Raw genomic sequence first — 19,754 nt, 5'->3', positions numbered from 1 at the left:
GCTGCTAAAAATACACACATATTTTTGTATGTACCTGTGGCAACTACAATCCTTTCGTAATAATATAAATATTCATAGTATATACATATATGTAAATACCCTAATTTTATATTATTTATTAACTTTTAAAAAATTATTTTTAATAAACATATTTTGTTATTTAACTTCCTTTTAAATTTTAATATAAAGTTCCGAAATGCTTGATGAATCAACATCAGGTTCCAGTGTGTGAAAGAGATGCCAAACACTCAGGCGAAGTCCATGAGCGGCAAGCAAAGAGGTTAGACGTGATTGGTGCCAATTCAGACTGCCTTGCCTCCTTTGTGGCTATTGGTGGATTGGAAAATGAGCCGCCCCTCCAATGTAAAAATTATTTATTGGTATGTTAAGAAGAAATAGGGGAAAAAATTACATACATAACAAAAAAGATATACAAAATGTAATTTTTTTTTAACTAAGAGAATCCCATTCGTAAATTTAGATAAGAAACTTAGATTAGAAACTGATTTTTTGACCCCCAAAGTTTAAGATGGATATTGTAAGACCCCACCCCCACTCAGCATGGGATTGGTCACCAGAATCGCACCCCCCGAGCATTTTCAGTTGCTGCGATGCAACGTCGCTGAACTGCAGGACTTTTCTTCATTGGCTGTTCTTCAAGTATAATGATAACCAGTGGTCCCAATCGATGTCAACTGTTATAGGCGGTATGGTGGTGGTGCAGTGTGCAAAAAGGACGAAGCACATCCAAGGACATTTAAACGCCCGCGTCCTTCCACACTGAGCAGAGATAGGAATAAATAGAATAGTAAAGGTAGATAAGAATAAGGAAACCGTGCGCAGAATCTCTACGGCTAACAGTAAAGAGTCCAAAAAAATGGTTAGCAATATTTTACGGCGAAAAAAAAAGAAAGAGAAAATAATTTTTTAAATAATAAAAGGAAAAATAGTGACATTTTTGAGCAAGAAACACAAGCAACTGAGCAAGAGTGGCGCGAGTTCACGGTCCATGCTTAATATATGCAAAGAAGCAGAGTCGCAAAATTTATACTTTAGTTCTCCGAAAGCAAGTTACTTTCTCTGGAAAGTCAATCAGAACATAGCTGCAGCTATAATACTCCTTGCTGTACTAGCATCGATTACAGATTCGGTTTACCGTTACGGTTGCGGTTGCGGTGCGATACTTATGTCACGTTTGCAGTGATGGCTTACCCCATGAACGGACATTCAAGATAACTCTTTGCCATGTTCCAATAACATGGTGCCATACGTTAATAATAAGCAGCGGTTGTGTTTCTTCTGATTGTTGTTCGAGTTAGTGAATATTTAGTGCTCTCTATCAATATTAAGTGAATTAAAATGGACCTATCTACAGCCTACCGCTACAATCAGAATATGATGGAATATTATACATGTAATATAATGATTTTTGTATAAAAATTTATTTTTTATGGACCAAACTTTAAAACAACAAAATTTACGAGTTTATAATAGATTAATTTATAGATTGAGTTATTTTCACAATTTTAGTGCTTACTAACTACTGCTTAACAAACTATGATATCTGTTGAAATATAAAAAACATGAACCTATCCTCTCGACTGTACGATACCCAGTCGCCATAGCCGTGCAGGAAAGATGCGTGCAAAGTTTGAGGATAGGAGTCTACCTCCAAAATAGGATAGCTATGTTTCTTATATGTTTTGGAATAAACAACTTAAACAATCGAGTAGGGAAGCAAAATAACAAATGTTGATGAATTTTCTGAGCTGGCGCTACAAGATTTTATTTTTAGACGCGAGGAGGCATGGCCAAATTTTTGAAACAAAATTTACACAAAAATGTTCAAATATTCTTTCAGATCGGCACATTAAAACAATAGTGCAAGAAAATATGAAAATCAGAATATAAATGTTTATAACTCCTCTAAAAATCGGTCGATTAAGCAGAAATTTGCATCTATACACTTGCAGAGGGTATTCTAATTTGGGTCAAAAGTGTGCAACACAGTAAAGGAAACATCTCCGACCCCATAAAGTATATATATTCTTCATCAGGATCTCCTTGTGAGTCGATATGAGTATGTCCCTCAGTTTGTCTGTCTGTTTCTACACCTGACTGTATGTTACTACGCAAACTAGTCTCTAAGTTTTAAAGCTAAAGAGTTGAAATTTTGCACACATCTTTCTTTTGTTTGCAGGCAGTATTTAAATCGGAACGGCCGTAATCGGTCGACTATATCCTATAGCTGCCATATAACTGATTGATCGGAAATGCCATAAGTTTGGTGTTTTTTAAGTATGAGGGTTGGCCACATGTTATATTTGGCCAAATTATCTTATCTAAAAAATTTCTTATGGATCGGCCGAATATATCCTATAGCTGTCATAGAACGACCAGAATTGGCCTAACTTTGGCTGTTTTTTAAGTTAGAAAGATTGGATTTGGCAAAATAATCTGATTTGATAAATTTCATAAGGATCGGTCGACCAACGATCGGAAATAACACGACCTTGCTATTTTTAAAGATGCTTGGGGCTTTTTCCAACATTTTTATTAGAAACTTGATTCGATGCTGAAATTCTGACAAGGATGCTTGGGGCTTTTTCCAACATTTTTATTAGAAACTTAATTCGATGGAGAAAATCCAACAAAAATCGGCCAACTATACCCGATCCGATATATACATATATAATAATTTAAGCTGCTACCTAACTGCAAGTGTTTATAAACTTCGGCTCCGCCCGAAGTTAGCTTTCATTTCTTGTTTAAGTTAAAAAGATGGGAGTACGGGTTCCATTTTGGGCCATCTAATCCGATATGCTAAATTTTATAAGGAACGGCAGACTATATCCTATACCTGCCATATATCTGAACGATCCAATATATATCTAATAATATAACTTGATACTTAACTGCAAGGGTATATAAACTTCGTTTCCGCCCGAAGTTAGCTGAATAAATAGTTTGGTTTCATAACTTTTACAACTGGCGCTATAGAAATGTGCAATTTTTGGAGCGGTAGGAAAAGATTATAAACTACTATGGTGGCCAAAAATATTTTGACATAGCATGAACCAATGTACTATCGCGTATTTCTACTATCGCGTTTATCATTTGCTAAAACATTTGTTCACAAACCTCAATCTTTTTGGGAACAAATTTTGTGGACTGATGAAAGTACATTTGAGTACCATGGGTCGAAAAATAAAATATTTTGTAGATTACCCAAAAACACACGTTCAAAACTAAGACCTGTATGCCAACGCATTCCACATGGTGGAGGGTCTGTTATGTTTTGGGGATGTGTGTGTTTTAACGGGATCGGCGATTTGATACCCATTGAAGGCACAATGAATAAAGGACAGTATTTACATGTCCTAAATGATCACTTTATCCTGCAACAGGATAATGCTCCTTGTCACAAAGCCGCAATGATTATGAATTTCTTAAGGGATTTGGACGTCAATTTATTAGATTGGCCACCCCAGAGTCCCGATTTGAACATAATCGAAAATGTGTGGGCTTATATAAAGTGTAAAAGATGTTCCAATCTAACAAGAACGCGCGAAGAGACAATTGCTGAGGTTGAAGAACTTTGGAAGGATATTTCTCTAGAAACACTTCAAAATTTAGTAAAATCGCTTCCTGGACGTTTACAAAAGGTAATAGACGTCAAAGGGGGCTATATTTTTCATTAACAATACTTTAAATTTTGATAACTTTTTTAAATTTATTAGATTTACTAAGATACATAATATTGTCAAAATACTTTTGTCCACTCACAATTTTGAATTTTTATTTTTATTTTGTAAACCTTAATATGAAATGAATTTTTTTCCCCTATATTATGATCTACTCTACTGTTGTATATAAATATATTTTTTTCATTGACTTTTGATAAATAAAAAACATTTAATCACAGAAAAATGTGTAACTTTTTTAATGTCAAAATATTTTTGTCCACCATTGTAATGTCGTAAAGTTTGAGAGCAATTAAAGTGGCAGTGATAAAATGTTAAATATTTCAACTTGCGCTAAAGAGAAAATTGGAGTAAGCAGACAAAATATCTTAATTTATCAGATTCTACTCTTGAATACGCGTCGATTTCTACCTCAAATTTATAACAAAATCGTGCCGTGTAAAATATGGTTTAATGTGCAATTGATGTGTCCAAAAATGATATCAGATATTTTGGGTGGGGCATGCGTGTGTGAAATACGAAGTTGAGTTCCAAAGTGTGTTTTTAAACCGTTGCAGAGGGATTTATAATTTTGGTCTAAAGAGTGCAACGCAGTTAAGGCAACATCTCCGACCCTATAAAGTATATATATTCTTGATCAGGATCACTCCCTGAATCGATATAAGCATATCCGTCTGTCCGTCTGTCTGTCTTTTTCTATGCAAACTAGCCTCTCAGTATTACAGCTTTCGGCTTGAAACTTTGCACACAGCCTTTTTTTTCAATGAGCAGAAAAGAAAGTTTGATCAGTTATGTCATCAATTTAATTTATTTTAATAAAGTAAAATGATTGTTTTAAAAAAGGACAATTTTAAATGATCTAAAAAACAGATTTATTCTCTGGCAGCATGTTCATCATTATAATTGTTTTAATTGCTCCGATGTGTTGCTTAAATAAATATGCTGTTTCGTCCAAATGTGTGGTACTTGTATGGTATATAAATACTACTATGTAGTATGTATATTAGGCGGGTCCATTTGTATTCTGCAAAAAATCACGTTGTAAGCCTCAATCAATCGGAATCAAAAGTTTTAATATCGAATATATAATATCATATAATATCATAATATAATATCAAATTCTTGATTATAAAGTTATGAATTTTTTAATTAACAAAGTTTTTTTAATTTTTTAACGAAAGCTTAATTCGTTAACTTTGAAATAGATACTCTTGATCAGGATTACCTCCTGAGTCGACATAAGGATGTCCGTGTGTTTGTCCAACCTTTATACATATTGTTCTGTTCATATTTATATTTTGGAACGGCCGGGATCGGTCGACTATATTCCATCGCTGTCATTTAACTGAATGATCGGAAATGGCATAAGTTTATTGTTGTTCAACCTAGGTAGAAGATTTGGACTTTATACAGATTTAGTTTTTACAAAATAATCTGAAAAGCTAATGTCTTGAAAGCTAATGTTATAAGGATCGGCTGGCTGACTATATCCTATAGATACCTTGGTATTTTTAAAGACGCTTGGGGCTTTTTCCAAATATTTTTTAAAATAATTTAATAGTGAATTTCTTATAAGGATTGGTCTACTATGTAGCTGCTTCTTAACAAGTGTATATCAACTTCGGCTCTGCCCGAAGATAGCTTCACTTTCTTTTTTTATCTACTCTTCATCCTCATCGGGAGGTTCAGAAATGATTCCTTCAATACATTACAAACATCTGGACACATTTAATATACCGTCCATGGGTATAAAAAAACCATTACAAGAAAGGAAAGCTTACTTCGAGCGGATTAATACTGTTGCACCAAATAATACACCAATATATTATATCTTGTAAACTGATAACTGGACACAAACAATGATTGACTAAATAATAATCGAGTATAATGGAATGAATAATGTGTGCAAAACTTGAAGTCGATAGCTTGGAAACTGAGACGCTGGTTCGCGTAGAAATAGACAGAAAGATGGGCAGACATGCTTACATTGACTTGGGCGATGATCCTGATCAAGAATGTATATACTTTGTAGGGTCGAAAATGTCTCCTTCACTGCGTTGCACACTTTTGACCAAAATTATAATACTCTCTGCAAGGATATAAATCAATCCTATAGGGAAACAGCATAAAAAGTTTAACTCTTCTAAAAGTGGTCCGTTTTGTGTTTTTGTGAAGAAAATTCAGCCAAATCGGAGTACCGCGTATCCTATACTCAGGAAACTTGACCATAGCCTGGATTAAATGTCAGTATTAGGTATTATAGTAATTAATTATTGTTATATATTTTAACTCAAATTAGCCGTTCTATGTTCTTTATTGATGGAATAAAAATTATAATTTTTTTACAGGTCACGGCGGAGTTAATCAGCTGGGGGGAGTTTTTGTCAACGGGCGCCCTTTACCTGATGTCGTTCGACAGCGCATTGTGGAACTAGCTCATAATGGCGTCCGACCGTGTGATATATCACGGCAATTGCGTGTGAGTCACGGCTGTGTATCTAAAATCTTATCAAGGTAATTATAAAACAATGCAAAAATACAATAATGCTTCCTAATAAAATTACCTATAAGCCTTATATTAGTCATATGTTTGAAATTATGCAGAGGGTATTATAATTTTGGTCAAAAGTTTGCAACGCAGTAAAGTATACTTTATTTAGTATATATATTCTTAATCAGGCTCACCTCCTGAGTAGAAATAAGCCTGACCCGACCGAACGGCCGGGGTTGGTCGACTATATTCTATAGCTACCATATAACTGATTGATCGGAAATGCCATAACTTTGGTGTTTTTTATGTTAGAGGGTTGGGACACATGTTATATTTGTTACAAAAATCTTATCAACAAAATTGCATAAGGATCGGCCGTCTATCTGTCATAGAAAGATCGAAATGGGCATAACTTTGGTGTTTTTAAGTTAGAATGGGACTTGGTACAGATTTTGGGTCCATTTTGGGGACAATTATTCGATTTGCCAAATTTCATAAGGTTAGTCTATATCCTATAGCTACCATGAAACTGAGCGATCGGAATAACACAACCTTGCTATTTTTAAAGATGCTTGGGGCTGTTTCCAACATTATTATTAGAAAATTGATTCCATGATGAAATTCTTATAAGGATCGGTCAGCTATACACGATCTGATATATATATAATTACACGGTGCGACAGTGAAAAAACACTTGTGAATCGAGATAGTGTAGGTTGTTAATCTGGTCGAAGAGAACTCAAAAATATTTTTTTTATATTTTTGGAACCCTCCCATTTTTGTAAGTTGTACCGAAAAACTGGCATCAAAATCCGAAAAACACGAATAAAAGTCAAAAACTTCAGTTTCAGGTTTAAAAATTTTGTCCTTTTTGTTCAACAAAATCGAAGATATATTTTTTTTTTCAAAAGCTACAACATTTAACTATTGAAAAACACCCAAAAATTTTGAAATCGGTTGAATAAAACGCGTTCAGGAATTTTTAAGCGCAAAAAAGTCCCGAAAAACGGGTTTTTTTAAATAAATAAAAATTGGAGGGTTCCAAAAATATAAAAAAAATATTTTTGAATTCTCTTCGACCAGATTAACAACCTACACTATCTCGTTTCCCAAGTGTATTTCTTTTTTTTTTTTTTGTCGCACAGTGTTATATAAGCTGCTACCTAACTGCAAGGGTATATAAACTTCAGCTCCGCCCGAAGTTAGCTTTCCTTTCTTGTTTTATTTTTAATGTGTAAAAAACTTGTGATGTGAATCTTAAAGGAAGTGAAAAAGATATTTACAAAACCTAATAGCCTCAAGCATCTTTAAAAATAGCAAGGTTGTGCCATCAAGGTTGTGCCATCAAGGTTGTGCCATCAAGGTTGTGCCATCAAGGTTGTGCATTCAGTTATATGGTAGCTATAAGATCCTTCAATCGGATTAGTTTTTCCGAAATAAAGAGTCCCTTTTCAACTTAAAACACTCAAGTTATCCCGATCCCGTTTACCTTATATACTGCGTGCAGAAGTAAGAAGGATATGTGCAAAATTTATATCCCGATCGATCAAAATTGTAATACCCTCTACCCTCTGTAATACCCCCTACCCGAAAGAGTAACGTGGTTAATTTGGCCCTGCTCCCAGTTAAATCTGGGTGTGTATAGATAGGATAAAGATGGTGAGATTTTAATACTTGACCAAGTGAATTCTGATTGAAGTCATTTAAAGTCACTACCAGGTCGCTATCAGACATACGTTTCAAAGCCGACTGAATAAAAGACAAGTGCCAGTATGTAGGCGGTTCGAATGAACACGAGGTATGAAATTTTTCCGGGGTTTACTATGCTTCTGTAAGCATAATAAAATCCAATCAAGCTTAATGCATGGTAAGTTATCTTTGATTGTGTCAAAACGAACCTTGAAATGTACTGTATGTATTAATTAATTTATTTCATTTTAATAAACATTTTCTTCTTTAATAAACATATTTTTCTCAAAATATATTATGTTTAAATTAATTTTAGGTATTATGAGACTGGTAGTTTTAAGGCTGGGGTTATTGGCGGCTCCAAACCAAAAGTGGCCACTCCCCCAGTGGTTGATGCTATTGCCAACTATAAACGGGAAAACCCTACTATGTTTGCATGGGAAATACGTGATCGGCTTTTGGCGGAAACTATATGCACCCAGGATAATGTACCCAGTGTTTCTTCGATAAACCGGTAAGATAAGAGCTATTGAAAGTAGTTAACGAATGCTTGTATATCCTCAACCTCAATTTCTGAACTTGCTGTTGCTGTTTGTTTGCTGTCATGCACGCTTCCGAGTTAACTTCTCCGTATACCTCAATCGGATATTGTCTTGACTGCGAATTAAATCCTAACCTTTCAGCTAATAAAAATATCTAAGTAGTTTTTAGCGTTTATAATTGTGGCGCTGTGCTTGACACGCGACCACAACAAAAGCCACTTTTCTCTCAGGCATCCGGTGCGGCTTTATGACCGACAACATCATCACAGTCTCTTGCCCATGCCACGTGGCTGTTATGTTGTCAACACATGGCTGTTATTTGCGCACTTCCTTTTTAACCGTAATTTATTTTAGAAGCCCGAATTTTTACACCCTTGCAAGAGGATTTACAGCTGAGACCAAAGCTGAGCAGTCAACATGTATTATTTATATACTTTGAACGTATTTACTCTTCTCTATGATTACCATTATAGTCCACTTTGCCATGCCAGTCTGTCCATTTCTTTTTTCGGGGATCAATTAAAATCGTCAAAGCTATTTTATTTCATTCGTCGCTACAAATGATATAATTTATTTTTGACGATGTATGTTGCTTTGATTTGTCAACAGAATTTGTCTTTTTCATTAAATCTGTTGAACGCTGTAAAGGAGTATATATAAAGTATAATATATTCATGAATGTATTCATGAGTATATATATTCATGATCAGGATCACCTCTTGAGTAGATGTAAGCATGTCCGTCTGTCTATCCGTCCGTCTGTCTGTCTGTTTCTACGCAAAGTAGTCTCTCAGTTTTAAAGCTGTCGGCTGGAAACTTGGCACACATCCTCCTTTTATTTGCAGGCAGCATATAAGTCGGAAAGAGATCGGTCGTCTATATCTTATAGCTGTCATATAACTGATTGATCGGAAATGCCATAACTTTCGTGTTTTTTAAGTTAGAAAAATGGGTCTTGGTGGACAAAGTTATCATATCTGCCAAATCATAACGATCGGCCGGCTATATCCTATAGCTGCTATGTAACTGAACGATTGGAATTGACACAGCCTTGAGATTTTTAAAGATCAAAAACACCAAGGTTGTGTCATTTTCGATCGTTCAGTTATATGTGAGTTCAAGGGTATATTCAACCGATACCGGCCGTTCCGTCTCATATTCTTCCGTCTCCTTGCAAAGGAACGAAGGATGTGTGATAAGTTTTTATCCAATTGCTTTAAAACTGCCAGACTAATTCGCGTAGAAACATATACAGATAGACCGACTGACGGACATGTAAGTTACATTGCACGTGTCTATGATATATTTTTTCTCTTAAACGTGACGAATTAGAATATTTTAAGTGTGTAATTTTGTAACTGATTGATCTTGAACGCGACGAATTAGAATATTTTATGTGTGTAATTTTGTATATCTATATTACGTATTTTCACCACAAAAATGTGTATAACATATTTTTTCCGTTTGTTGACCTTTCCATATATAGCTATAAGATTAAGCATATAGGCTCCCTTAATGCAGTTCATGTTGTTTTAAAATTTGTGCCACGACACATACCGCCCCACAAATAACATATTTCTGTAGCGCTAGTACAGGAAGGAACTGTAGCTAATTTGTATCTATAAAACTAAACTCAGTCGAATCGGTCAGATCGATTTTTCAGGCGACTCCGGGAGTTAAAGTAATGTTTTTTGTTTTGAATATTTTTCAAGAACAAACATTTCAAGAATAGTGTATCGATCCGAGTGGTTTATTAATTTTATTTAAAAAATGACTTAAATAAAAATATATAAATAAGCTAAAGTCCTATGATTCCAGCGATTCGTACATAAGTTATCTTAAAAACTATAAATTTTTTTAAGTTTATATTTTCGTTAATAATTCAACGTTTCTAATAGATCACTAAAAATTTGACCTTGCAGTTAAGTTTCAGTTTATATTATAAGATATATCAGCATTTATAGGATTAAGTCGGTAGATCGCATAAGCTTGTAATACATAGAAAATACCATCCTTCTAACTTAAACAAGAAAGGACGTCTATTGAATGGGCGTCTCACATTTCAGTAAAAAACCTCCACAATTTTTTTCAAAATTGTAGTTCAATAAATCAAACAGACACGCAGATGGACGAACAAGACCATTTTGTGGATTCGGAAATGCAGTAAAAATGGTATTTCAGGAAATCCTTCAGAACGAATGTCGGATCAGGATAGTTTACATACAAATCGACGTGTTTTCAAGAGTGAAATATACGAGGTGGGTTCGAAAAGTAAGGTGACTTTGTATATTCAAGAAAAACTATTAATTTATTTATCAATATTTATGTTGTCCCCTTCAAAGTAATCCCCCTCAGATACAATACACTTATGTCAACGGTTTTTCCAATCCTCAAAGCACTTCCCATAAGCACTTTTCGGTCTTTATCTCTTCAATCGTTGCAAATCTCCGTCCTTTCATAGGTCGCTTCAGTTTTGGGAACAAGAAAAAGTCACATGGGGCCAAATCCGGTGAATATGGTGGCTGAGGCATTATTGTGGTGTTGTTTTTGGGCAGAAAATCTCTCACAAGCAAAGATGAGTGAGCAGGGGCATTATCGTGATGCAAAAGCCATGAATTGTTTTTCCACAATTCTGGACGTTTCTTTCGTATTGCTTCTCGCAAACGGCGCATAACTTCCAGATAATAGTGATTATTGACCGTACGACCATATGGTAAGAACTCCTGCTGCACCACGCCATGGTAATCGAAGAAAACAGTGATCAAAGCTTTGAAATTTGATCGAACTTGGCGTGCTTTTTTCGGTCTTGGCTCACCTGGGCTCTTCCATTGGGACGATTGGGCTTTGGTTTCGATATCATAACCATATACCCATGATTTGTCACCAGTTATGACCCTTTTGAGTAAATCTGGGTCGTCGTTGACGTTATTCTACAGCTCTTGAGCTCATGTGACGGTTCTTTTGGTCAAAAATAGCGACCTGTAACCTTTACGCCTCTAACAACCAAACAAAAGAGGGGATTCCATTGAAACTTGGTACAGATGTTAGGGAAGAGTGTACCAACATAACAAAACAAAACAAGAAAGGAAAGCTTACTTCGGGCGGAGCCGAAGTTTATATACCCTTGCAGTTGAGTCGCAGTCCGCTAGGTGGCGCCACGCATCTTATATTATTAGATATATAGCGGATCGTATATAGGCGGCCGATCCTTATGAAATTTGGCAAATCAGATACTAAATAGAATCTGTACCAAGTCCCATCTTTCTAACTTAAAAAACACCAAAGTTATGCCAATTCCGATCGTTGTATGACAGCTATAGGATATAGTCGGCCGATCCTTATGAAATTGTACATAAGATATGTTGATCAAATATAACATGTGTGGAAAGTCCCAATCCTCTATCTTAAAAAACAACGAAGTTATGGCATTTCCGATCAATCAGTTATATGGCAGCTATAGGATATAGTCGGCCGAAACCGGCCGTTCCGACTTATGTACTGCCTGCAACAGAAAGAAGGGTGTGTGCAAAGTTTCAACCGAAGCTTCAAAACTGAGAGACTAGTTTGCGTAGAAACAGACAGACAGACAGACAGACGGACAGACGGTGTTTTGAACACACCTCGTATATAAAGAAAATTATTAAATTATTAAGCGACTAATAATTATTAATAGTTTGGAGGAATGATCGAGAATTAATCATGAATTAAGTGATATTTTTGCACAAAACAATAAAAATCGCAAATATTGATCATTTTGATTTTTATTTTTTTCGCTTAGAAAATCCCTATTTTTATGCCCTTGCAGAGGGTATTATAATTTTGGTAAAAAGTGTGCAACACAGTGAAGGAGACCTTCGACCATATAAAGTAAATATATTCTTGATCAGGATCACTTCCTGAGTCCATATGAGCATGTCCGCCTGTCCGTCTTTTTGACTGACTGTCTGTCTGTCTGTCTGTTTCTACGCAAACTAGTCTCTCAGTTTTAGAGCTATCGAGTTGAAACTTTGCACACATTCTTCTTTTGTTTGCAGGCAGTATATAAGTCGGAATGGCCGGGATCGGTCGACTATATCCTATAGCTGTCATATAACAGCTATAGAGGGGTGGGACGTTACACACATGTTTTATTTGGCCTTATCTTATCTACAAAATTTTGTAAGGATCGGCCGATATCCTTTAGCTGCCGTGTAACTGAACGATCGGAAATGGCACAACCTTGCTATTTTTAAAGATGCTTGGGGTTGTTTTAAAAATTTTTATTAGACTATACGATCCGATATATATATAATTATTTAAGCTGCTACATAACTGGTATATCAGGGTATATCAACTACGGCTCCGCCCGCAGTTACCTTTCCATTCTTGTTTATTTAAAAATTAATATTAATTTCCGATTTTGCTAAGTTTTGTTTTGTAGTTATAAATTAGGTGAAAGGGAGCGTGAAAAAATTTTGACACAATCTGGATATGCTTGGGTATCATGGGAGCCAATCAATCGGATAGCTCTCTCTAAAATCCGAGCTTTAAAAAATACTGGAAATCAATATGGGAATCAGAATAAAAATTTGTATATATCCTCTAAAAATTCCTCCACCAAACTTTCCATTTTCTTTATTTAAATAAGTACAAGTTTAAAAAATTTACTTCATATTTTGAATTTGAATATTGCACACATATGTACATGCACAAGCTCAAAAAAAATATTCCCCATCAAATATACCCTGCAGTACCAGTGTTGAGGAGTTCCTTGTGGAACTCTCTATTACCTGCTCACCATACATACATGAGGAATTCCCCAGTGCTAGTATATGAAATTCGTTAACGAATTTTTGTGTGGGATGTCCTATGCATCGGTGACATGGGGAATTTTCTCCCTAACTGGTTAGGGAATTTCCCCAGGAATTCCTGCAAAGAAATGCTGGGGAAGGTATTTTTTGCAAAGAACTCCTCAAAGAACTCTTTGATCATTGTTGCAAAAAATCCCTGGGAAGAAATTTTGAAAAAAAAATCTCCACAAACCCACCACACCAATGATTTAATGTGTTTATTTTTTTTTTAATTGTAAAAAAAGTTTAAATGTTAAGAAACATTTTACAAATATTATAAACAAACTAACTACATTGTACTATTATATAATTTTACTTACTTTCGTCTGGACTGGGACTCGAACCTCCGTGCTTTTGTTTAATGGACCAGCATGCAAGCCTTTAAGCTATCAAGGAATCGCGCGTAGTTTGCGACTGACAATCATATGACTCTAATGTTGTATGTATCAATCAATCTCTATTATTATCAAATCTCCATTTAAAAGAAAGAATAAATATAAAATTTTACATTGAGATTGCGATATTAAAAAAAACAAGAAAGGAAAGCTAACTTCGGGCGGAGCCGAACTTGATATACCCTTGCAGTTAAGATTGTTCCATTTCCGATCGTTCAGATATGTGTGGATCGGATTATATTGCCCAAAATGGAATCCGTAGAAAGTCCCATCATTCTAGCTTAAAAAACACTAAAGTAATGCCAATTCCGATCGTAATATGACAGCTTTAGGGTATAGTCGGCCGATTCTTATGCAATTTTGTACATAAGATATTTAGATCAAAATTAACATGTGTTGAAAGCCTCTTACATTTAAAACACCAAAGTTTTGGCATTTCCGATCAATCAGTTACATGGCAGCTATATGATATAGTCGACCGATCCTGGCCGTTCCAACTTATATACTACCTGCAAGAAAAAGAAGAATGTGTGCAAAGTTTCAACTCGATAGCTTTAAAACTGAGAGACTAGTTTGCGTAGAAACCGACAGAAAGACGGACATGCTCATATCGACGCAGGAGGTGATCGTGATCAAGAATATATAAACTTTATAGGGTCAGAGATATCTCCATCACTGCGTTGCACACTTTTAACCAAAATTATAATACCCTCTGCAAGGGTATAAAAATAAAAGTAAACATAAAGAAAAATCATAATATTTTTTTTTCTGGTGGGAATCGAACCCACGGTCTAATCTAATCATTGAACCATTGGGTTAAAGTTACACGCAAAAAAAAATTTAGAATCACAAGAATATGTGAATTCTCTCCTTCTCCGCCCACTTATTTTGCTGAGAGAATTTTTTTCTCTCATCGACTGCTTTTGCATTTTCTTATGTTTTTAAAGACGTTGCCTCTCACTTTTTTCTCAGTGTGTCTGAGGAATATTTTCCTTAGTAATTTTCTGGTACTGCAGGGTATGCATCCATGTATGTACATATGTATGTATGTGTACGTAACACCAATTGGTGTGAAGCTTAAGCTTCACAGGTTGCTGCAAAAAATTGGTAGCTCCACTTATAGGACTATATCTTGAGTTAATAAATTTTGCCAGATATAAGCGATATATCAAAAGTTGCGTCATCTCATAAGCAAAATTTTTGTACTTTCACCCTAATTTCTCCCAAACCAAACTACTTTTGGAAAATGTTTTGACAAAAATTATCTAATTAAAACAATACCTTTCGATAGGTGTATAATTCATTCAGATCGGATGCCTACAGAAAATTTTTAAATCTTCGGCTATATAAAGAGTCTTCTCGTCACTTCGTGGACGGCCGTCCACAGTAATAGTAGCATCCTCGCGCACACTATGTAGATTCGTGTCCACACTGATTTACTTAGGAATAAATAAAATAACACCACGTGGTGGCATAATGCACCGTCGAACTAGATGTATCCTACTAATGCGTATAAGTAGAAGTGACGGTTTTCATTGTTAGGGGTTGAAAAGGCAGGAGTCAGTGCTTCTAAAATCATAGCACAAGCAGAGGACCCAGATTTTTTAGCCAGAATGGGCAATTTGATATTTGGGCAGTGCACACAATTGAGACATATGTTATCATTCCTAAGCCACTACATGGTGTGTATAAAAGTTTATATTGAAGTATCTATAAGGGCTGGAAAAATAAATTGGTTGAGTGCTATGAAAGTCACTTTATTAAGTGTCTATCCCATGGGAATGTGTCTCTTAGATGGGAATTCTTTCCACCGTTGTACGCACAATTTTTATTCGATTGAATCACCACCCTAATCATCGCTCAAGTGCCATCGCATCATACAATGTCGCGTTATGAAATGTTGGTGATTATGCTATGAATTACCCCTGCTTGGTCAGACTCTACGCTATCATCGGTTAGTCACATGCCAGCCTATGACGGTGGTTCAGAACAAAAGTTAAAATTGTGTGCCAATTCGAATCGAATTGATTCTGTATGGCTACACGTGTTGGGTGCGGTTAAAATAAAAATTTCTATTAATTTTTTTTGAATTTATTTAAAAAAAAAATCAAACATTCTTTCCAATTACAACAAAATGTATTATAGCCGGTATCCGGTTAGTACCGTTTGGCCCTCTTTCCTTCTGGCAGTCCGCCTATCGGTATGTATGTTATGCTATAATCTAGAAGACTATAATATATATAGGAACAATACATTGCCTTTAGATTTAAGAATATCAATAACACAGTGTAACAGTGATTTTCAACTTTGGAAGTGACATAGTATCAATTGTTTATTGGATCGAGTATATCACAAAACCATGTTTGAAATATTTGTAACACCCTCAAAATCTTGATTTATGGTTAAATACCCGTTTTTCGGGACTTCTTTGCGCTTAAAAATTCCTGGACGCGTTTTTTTCAACCGATTTCAAAATTTTTGGTGTTTTTCAATAGTTAAATGTTGTAGCTGTTGAAAAAAAAATATACCTTTGATTTTGTTAAACAAAAAGGACAAAATTTTTACACCTGAAACTGAAGTTTTCGACTTTTACTCGTGTTTTTCGGATTTTGACACCAGTTTTTCGGTACAATTTACAAAAATTCTTGTCACATATCAATGTTGTCTCATTGATTCTGAATAAACGAGACAAATTTCATCAAAAAATAATGAAAATTGGTGAAGTTATAACGCTTTTCCCAAAAAAAGTCAATTCAACCTAGCGAGCGCTCCGGAGTAACAATGTGTATAAGAATAAGAGTATATTGCTTTCTTCTGACAAAAATTCTGTCATTTATGCCACATATTAATATTGTCTCAGTTATACTGAATAAAACGAGACAAATTTCATTAAAAAATAATAAAAATTGTTGAAGTTATAACGCTTTTCCCAAAAAAAGTCAATAAAACTATGGGAGAACTATAAGAAGAAGAGCATATTCCTTTCTTATACACACAGGTACTCCGGAGCGCACGCAAGGTTGAATTGACTGTTTTTGGGAAAAGCGTTATAACTTCACCAATTTTCATTATTTTTTGATGAAATTTGTCTCGTTTATTCAGAATTAATGAGACAACATTGATATGTGGCAAAAATGACACAATTTTTGTAAATTGTACTGAAAAACTGGCTTAAAAATCCGAAAGACACGAATAAAAGTCGAAAACTTCAGTTTCAGGTGTAAAAATTTTGTCCTTTTTGTTTAACAAAATCAAAGATATATTTTTTTTTCAAAAGCTACAACATTTAACTATGGAAAAACACCAAAAATTTTGAAATCGGTTGAAAAAAACGCGTCCATAAATCAAGATTTTGAGGGTGTTACAAATATTTCAAACATGGTTTTGTGATATACTCGACCCAATGAACAATTCCTACTATGTCACTTCAAAAGTTCATTCACTTTTGTTTTTTTTGTAACACTGTGTAATAGACATCACTAATAAATGATCTAATTTCACCGTGCATAACGCAGAATGTTATAGGAAGTATATTCGTCGCTGCCGGACTCAGGTTAATCAGCATCCGGTGCAATTTTATAACTTCCTCTCCTCTCCTTACGTTTGAAAACTCATATGCGAACACTGATCAGGCCTGATTTTTTACACAATTTTTTTAAAAAACGTATTCATTTGCAAAAAATTTGACTTATGAGCTCATTCTGATCAAAAATTTATATTCTTTAATGGGTCCGAGACGTTTCCTTCACTGCGTTGCACTCTTTTGGAAAAAAATTTATAATACCCTCTGCAAGGCTATAAAAGTATTCTTACCTCGCAAGTGTTTGATTTTTATACCCATGCAGAGGGACTTTCTACGGATACCATCTTGCGCAAAATAATCCGATCTTCCAAATTTCATAAGGATCGGTCGACTATATCCTATAACTGTCATGCAACTGAAAGATAAGGCACAACCTTGCTCTTTTAAAGTTGCTTCGGGCTGCTTCTATTATTTTTATTAGAAACTTTTATTAGATGAAATTCTCATAAGGATTGACCAATTATTATATATACGATCCAATATACGATCACTTTGCTCTACTAACAAATCGCTTATATTAAACGCCTTATCTGTGCAACACTCTTCCTCGTGATATCTTTCTCCTACTCCTCGCTTAAACTATCTCGGATCTATTCCTGCGATTCGAGCCGTACGTTACGTGGCAGCGTCCCTCGGTCGGTTGGACGGGAGGTGGGCTGTACGTATGCAGTGGGAACCGCGCACAAAAAAAAACAATATATAATAATATAAGCTGCTTCTTAACTTCAAGGGTTGATATCAACTTTGGCTTCGCCAAAGATAGCTTTCCTTTCTTGTTCATGTGTAATTTTGTACATCTATATAGAATTGTTTCGTCATCAAAATTGTTATCACATATTTTTGGCGTATCATGTGGATACGTCACCAGTATTTTTTATCGTCAAGATGTGTTTTATATGACTGACTATAACCGTCCTTTACTTTAAATAGCTTATTAACTACTTTTAATGCCAAGCTTAATCACTAGATTTTTAAAAGCAGAATGAAATAACGTTATTACAATAAATCAAACATTTTTAATGGTCTGTTTAACGAAATAGGTAATATTTGAGTGACTTTATATTAAGAAACGGAGGGAACATGAGATGAGTACTGGGTGATATAGTGAGTAAGCCCGCACCGGCATAAAATTCTGCTGTGTTTATGTAGGACTTGATTTTCAAATCAAGAAATCAATCCCTTATAAACTTTATAATAATTTTTTTTATCAAAAAGTCTGCATAAAACACTAACTTAAAAAATTACATGTGTGTATGTTAAATTGATGTTTTGTTTTAGTATTGTACGAAATAAGGCTGCTGAGAAAGCAAAGCACGTCCATCATCATCAAACGCATCATGTGTCGCAAAGCCTTAGTGGAGGACCTGTAACCACGGAAAGTCTCGACGGCAGCACAGGTACAAATGGAGACCCTCAGGCTCCATGTGGTACTAGTACTAGTAATGGAAGTACTAATTCGGCAAATACAAACTCAGCGACAACTACAATTCCTCTCGGCCCGGTACCGACAAATTCTACTACTGATTTGACACAAGCTCCAACAAGACAACTCAACAATAATGGCAATGCCATTCTTAATCATTCAGCGCCTGAACAACGCACGGCCGGATATAGCATAAATGGTATTTTAGGATTACAACAGGATCATCTTTCCCATAACACCAACAATATGAACAGTGCCAACAACAATGGAACAGATCCTAATTGTAAGCGCAAAAGAATAGAAGTCCATGGTAAGTTTCTTATACACTTTCAAATATTCTTTTTGTTATATTATCGATTTTTTAAAATAGAAATTTATTTTACTATTTTAGAAACATTATTTTTACCCAATAAGGGATAGTTATAAAATAAACAAAATATTGTTAAAATAATTTTTTTACATCGCATTTATAAAATACAAAATTAGATTATATCAAACAAGAAAGAAAAGCTCACTTTGGTCGGAGCCGAAGTTGATATACCCTTGCAGTTAGGTAACAGCTTATATTATTATATTATATATACATCGGATCGAATATATTTGTCCTAGCCTTATAAGAATTTCCCCATCGAATCAAATTTCCAAAAAAAAATTTTGAAAAAACCCGAAGCATCTTTAAAAATTGCAAGGTTGTGCCGTTTCCGTTCGTTCAGTTATATGGCAGGTATAGGATATGGTCGGTCGATCCCGGCTGTTCCGACTTAATACTGCCTGCAAACAAATGAAGGATGTGTGCAAAGTTTCAAGTCGATAGCTTTAAAATTAACAGACTAGTTTGCGTAGAAACAGGACGGACGGACATAAGCATGTTCGTGCTTATGTCCGTCCGTCCGTCTGTCTGTATGTTTCAAATTAATTTCCTTTCTTGTTTTTGTGAATTTTCTCTTTATTTAAGGAAAGGAATTCTAACCTAGAGTTTTTTTTACTGGATACAATTTTAAATTGGTCGAGTTTCAGGAAATTATTGTGCCGGTCGGATTGTGCGCAAATAAATTGAATTAAATATTTATTTATATTCACCGTGATGATATTACAGAG

The 19,754-nt window shown here is 35.0% G+C and overlaps 1 protein-coding gene across 6 annotated transcripts in view; it reads left to right on the top strand.

Annotated features, from left to right (window-relative positions):
* The window catches only part of LOC6503319 (paired box protein Pax-8), a 61,424-nt gene that overhangs the window by 6,634 nt on the left and 35,036 nt on the right, over positions 1-19,754 (top strand). For 4 of the 6 annotated variants that reach the window (XM_032456084.2, XM_044717805.1, XM_044717806.1 and 1 more), the window contains exons 5-7: positions 6,053-6,218; positions 8,201-8,398; positions 18,512-18,966. In XM_032456084.2, the coding sequence (XP_032311975.2) occupies positions 6,053-6,218; positions 8,201-8,398; positions 18,512-18,966 (819 nt within the window). Of the gene's footprint in view, positions 1-722; positions 1,415-6,052; positions 6,219-8,200; positions 8,399-18,511; positions 18,967-19,754 lie in introns of those variants that run through there. The other 2 variants (XM_032456085.2, XM_044717807.1) reach the window with 2 other exon arrangements.

This window comes from Drosophila ananassae, assembly GCF_017639315.1.
Source record: "Drosophila ananassae strain 14024-0371.13 chromosome 4 unlocalized genomic scaffold, ASM1763931v2 tig00000071, whole genome shotgun sequence".
NCBI classification, from domain to species: Eukaryota; Metazoa; Arthropoda; class Insecta; order Diptera; family Drosophilidae; genus Drosophila; species Drosophila ananassae.
Note: the sequence above shows the minus strand (reverse complement) of the source record. Positions and strands in the feature narration are given on the sequence as shown.